This window comes from Thermobia domestica, chromosome 4 (assembly GCF_964235325.1).
Source record: "Thermobia domestica chromosome 4, izTheDome1.hap1.1, whole genome shotgun sequence".
Lineage (NCBI taxonomy): Eukaryota > Metazoa > Arthropoda > Insecta > Zygentoma > Lepismatidae > Thermobia > Thermobia domestica.
This window is the reverse complement of record NC_137457.1, coordinates 247983327-247988064: the sequence shown is the minus strand read 5'-3', so window position 1 is coordinate 247988064 and position 4738 is coordinate 247983327. Positions and strand designations below refer to the sequence as shown.

Sequence of the window (4738 nt, the reverse complement as noted above, 5' to 3'; positions counted from 1 at the left end):
GACCAGCTGGCCAAGGGAGAGGCAAACAATGATTGTCATTGGTGGTATATGATGCAAGCTTTATCGCGAATGACTTTCCGCTCCAAAAGACCATTAGACATATTTTATACACACAATAGTAAGCAAAAATGGTCGACTATTGGATGGCGGTCGACTATTGGCGAACTCACCCTATATATATATATATATATATATATATAAGGGTGGATCAAATGAAAACCTTAAAAGTGCAATAAATATTAGAATGTAACAATGAAAAGGAAATGTTACATCTTGTTTTTCAAAGTAGTCCCCTTGATGTTCATTGCAAGTATTCCACCGTTTCGGAAGTACATGGATACCTCGGTGGAAGAATTATTTTGATCGATATTGTAGCCACTCGTGTACCGCATTTTTCACCCCTTCATCACTATTGAAATGTTTGCCGTCCACCGCTTTTTTGAGTGGTCCAAACAAATGAAAGTCACTGGGGGCAAGGTCTGGTGAGTAGGGTGGATATATGAGACTCAAATTTGATGTCATCGATAGTTTCAACAGTCAAACGGGCAGTATGCGGTCGGGCATTGTCATGCTGTAGGAGTAGTCCTGAGGACAAAAGTCCTCCCGTTTACGCCTGATTGCAGGGCGAAGTTGATTTTTCAGCATGTTTGAATACGAGGCACTTGTTACTGTCACTCCCTTTTCCATGTACTGTTCCAAAATTATTCCATTAGAATCCCAGAAGAGAGTGAGCATGACTTTTCCTGCGGATGGTTGAGTGCGGTTTTTTTTTTTTTTTTTTTAAGAGCTATGCCCCCATTCCTTGCTCGCTTTCTTGGGTTCTGGTTGATGATAGTGAACCCAGGTCTCATCGCCTGTAACAATCCTGTCCAGAAATGCATCACCCTCGGCGTTCTTCACAGGCGTCGACGCGACGATCTTCCAATTCAGCAGTCAACTGACGTGGGACCCAACTTGCTGATACCTTATTGAAATGTAGAACATTATGCATAATGTGTTGAGCTGAACCAAAGCTAATCTTCAAAATTGTTACGATTTCTTTCAGGGTAATACGCCTGTTGTCCTTTACAAGCTTTTCCACTAGCGTTATGTTCTGGTCGGTCACTACGTGGTGAGCCTGTCCCGGTCGAAGAGCATCCTCCACAGATGTTACGCCACTTTTAAACTTCCTACACCACTCGTATACTTCGTGGAGGGACAAACACGAATAACCATACTTTACTGCCATCCTGCGATGAATTTCAATTGGTTTCACACCTTCACTATTTAAAAACCGGATCACCGAACGCTGTTCTAATGCGGTGCATGTGGACAGTGGGGCGATCATCTTGAAACTGCTCCTGTGCTGGCGCTTGTTTGACTAGACTCTTCTGCCACTTACTGAATAAAGAGAATGCTGTTAGAAACAATATTGCCAACTTTCAAAGCAATAGCACAATATTTGAAATTTATAATAAACTTTTAAGGTTTTCATTTGATCCTTTCTCGTATATAAATTCAAACAATATTGGATGTTGAAATATGTAATAAATTTCGTCGTTCCATTCAAACACACTATAATATCTGCTATAACTTTGGTTAAACAAGCAAATTCTCTTCTTAAAGGAGAAAGTTTAACGCATACTACCAATACCAACACACTTGATTCCTGGTTCAATCCTTGCTGGAGGACACAGCCTTGGAAAGAAGACAGCAAAACCTCAGGTCACATTGCTATATTAAATTCACTGTTTTTATATTTTCGGAGTTGTGTGGACTAGTGATGATTTTAAGGGACGGCTTGGGGAGGAAATTCTATCGCTCTCCAAACCTACGAAATTTTCCTGGGTGATTATCCCCGATCATGTTCAACGTGTGTTATCAGTATTTTCTCAGTAGAGTCACGAATTTCTTTTCCTAATAACTCAACAATAAATTAACTTATTAAAGTACCGACTTTAGCAAGTTATAACTATTCTGAGGATAACAACAAAAAGATCAAAATTAATTAATTTGTTCCCGAGTTATTGGCAAAAGAAAATTTGTCAACTGTCAAATACTTTCTTTTCCCTGTGTACTATTTTCACCCCCTCTCCATATGAGATGGTAGTGTAATCTATGGCCGGTTATAGACGAACAAATATTCTATCATATATTGTATCAAATATTTCATCAAAGTGGAATTTGAACGTGTACGATAACAAGTTATATGCAACTTTTGGGTTGGTTATAACATTTGATACAATTCGTCGACAGCGTCACAAAATGTCATATCTCAAAAAATCTCAAACCTAAAAATTGCTCTCCTGAAAAGTTTAGAAAACTGAGATACGACAGTTTGTGACGCTGGCGACGAATTGTATCAAAGAAAACAAACGGAAATTGCTATGTGGTGGGACTAGAATCGAGTTTGATGTGGACAAGGAAAGTAGTTGACATTCTTTCGATGCATACTAGCAATAATCTGTTTTGCATAAAATTAAAGAATATTATGACTAAGTACCGCAGGTGACTTTCTAAAATTGGTGTAGATTAAGAATATTCCGTAAAATTAAAAAAAAAACATTTTCTTTCACTTTTCTTGATTTAAATGATTTCTTATGACATTCTGGTATATTATTATTTTGACACATGCTCAGATAATTGCGTACAGATTGACAATATGCATGCATATGATGTGTCTGGAATGATTATGTGCTATCTTATTATATATAATTATTCCTTCACGAAATTCATTCGTAATGTCTTAAAATTGTTTCTTAGAGTAAGAGTTGCATTCATGAATGCAGATTCACTTTACGAGGACATTCTTTAAGGTATAAATATGCGTCGGACGAATACCATTTGAAAAAAAGACTGCAGAAAAAGCAACTTACGTTAGGTGGCCGTTAAAAGCGAGGATGATATTTAACCGATTCAGAGCAGGAGCATAGGGTTAGGTTCGCAAGAAGCAGGGGCATCAGTGACAGGGTGGGCGCGTAAATGAGAATAGTGCGAAAATACTTGATGTTGCATAAAATCACATGAGTTAGAGCACATAATATTTTAGCATTTCTAAACATAAATTAATTGTTTCCTACACTGTGAAAATTCCTCCGGAATTGAATATCCTACAGAATCCTCTTTAATATGTACTCTCTCATTTTAACTGTAAAACCTAACATTTTTATGACAGACTATTTACCCTTAATCAGTGCCCCAAATTTACTTAGTTACTCGAAAATTAACTGATTTAGACGAAATTTAAGCATCGGACCAATAAATAGAATATAGATTCATACGTATTTACTGAACAAGAAAGGAAGCATAAAAATGAGAAGTATTTGGGAATAGCAATAAAGGAGACAAATGAGACAGAAGTAACTGTGAATAGTCATTCCATTCATTTCTACAACCTTATTCATTATAGTTACACCAGCAGGTGAAACCTTAAAACTACACACATACGTTTAAATAACCTAACAATTCAATCAAAAAATATAAACAAATTAGCGAGGATACTCATCTTTATATTTGATCGTTTATAATGGATGCGAAAGTTTTAGGCAACTTATTTGACCAAATTACCATCAAAGGAAAGTTTGATACAATACCTGATGGAAAACTATGACGATGTATAATAGGTTTATGAGTTCGTACTACTGCTGAAAAGGGTGTGTGTGTGTGTGTGTGTATGTGTGTGTGTGCAGTCGCGCAAGCGTAGTGCGCCCGTCACGTGCTTGGTAAGCTACATAGTCGAGTCTCAAGAAACCAGTGAAGCCATATCTAGCATTTTGGTGCTTGATCTAGCATAATTCAAATGCATTTAGCATCTAGCATCTTGGCCAAATCTAGCATAAATTCATTCTTCCCTCTGGAGAACAGAAAAAGAACGAAAATATAGATGGTTCAAGGACCGTCGAGAATTATTCTTTTTAGTTGAAGCGATGGTTGGAATAATGAAAACCAGTCAGTATCTCCAGAGTTGTAATTTATTGTTGAATTCAGAGAAATGTTCAAAAATAGCAAAATGTGACCCTGCAAAACATAGTTACTTACTCGTAGTCTTATTACTGTCCACTGAAACTTGAATGTGTGGTTATGTGGGATGTTTCTGTTCCTTTTCAATTTACAACTTGAGAGGAGAGGGATATGAACGTCAGGGGACAGCTAGTAATACACTAAAAGAAATGCTTCAGGGCTGTGTCGGAAGCGGCATATTGTGTATATGTTTCTCAAAATGTTATCCATTCATAAAATATAAATTCGACCTTCCTCCCGTATAATGTGCCATTTACCAATTTATTTCATTATCATTCCTGACAGCGTCATATTAGCTTTGTACATGAATACAGTTAAAACACTTCGTTAAAATAATGAAGATAAGTAGGGGCGGGTCTTTAAAATTAGTTAGGAAAGATAATTTGAAAATCTGGCATAATTTACAAAAATCTAGCATAATTCAGACACATGTTTGGCATCATCGCGATTCTCGAGTGTGGCAACCCTGCAAGAAACCTTTCCATGTTATCAGGACACAGTGAGAATGGTGTATTCTTTGGAGAACGGAATTTGATGTTGCTATACAAATGGCATTTAGAAACAAATTTGCCTCACGTTCTGCAGCAGACAGGAACACAATATGTCTCTAGTCAATAAATTAGAAGAAATAGGATCGCTTCTGAATGAAAACAAAAAAAAAGATGTTATTGAAGATGTTAGTTATCGACTTCTTAGATCGATCGCCCAAGAAATCCCTGTCACCTAAAGAATAATTTTT

At 36.9% G+C, this 4738-nt stretch overlaps 1 protein-coding gene across 1 annotated transcript; it reads right to left on the bottom strand.

The window, feature by feature from the left end:
* Positions 1 to 880: 880 nt before the first annotated feature.
* On the bottom strand, positions 881 to 1327 carry LOC145683092 (protein GVQW3-like). Its single transcript, XM_081754450.1, has one exon. The coding sequence runs from the start codon at positions 1325 to 1327 to the stop codon at positions 881 to 883; it is 447 nt and encodes a 148-aa protein (XP_081610576.1).
* Between the last annotated feature and the right edge of the window lie 3411 nt (positions 1328 to 4738).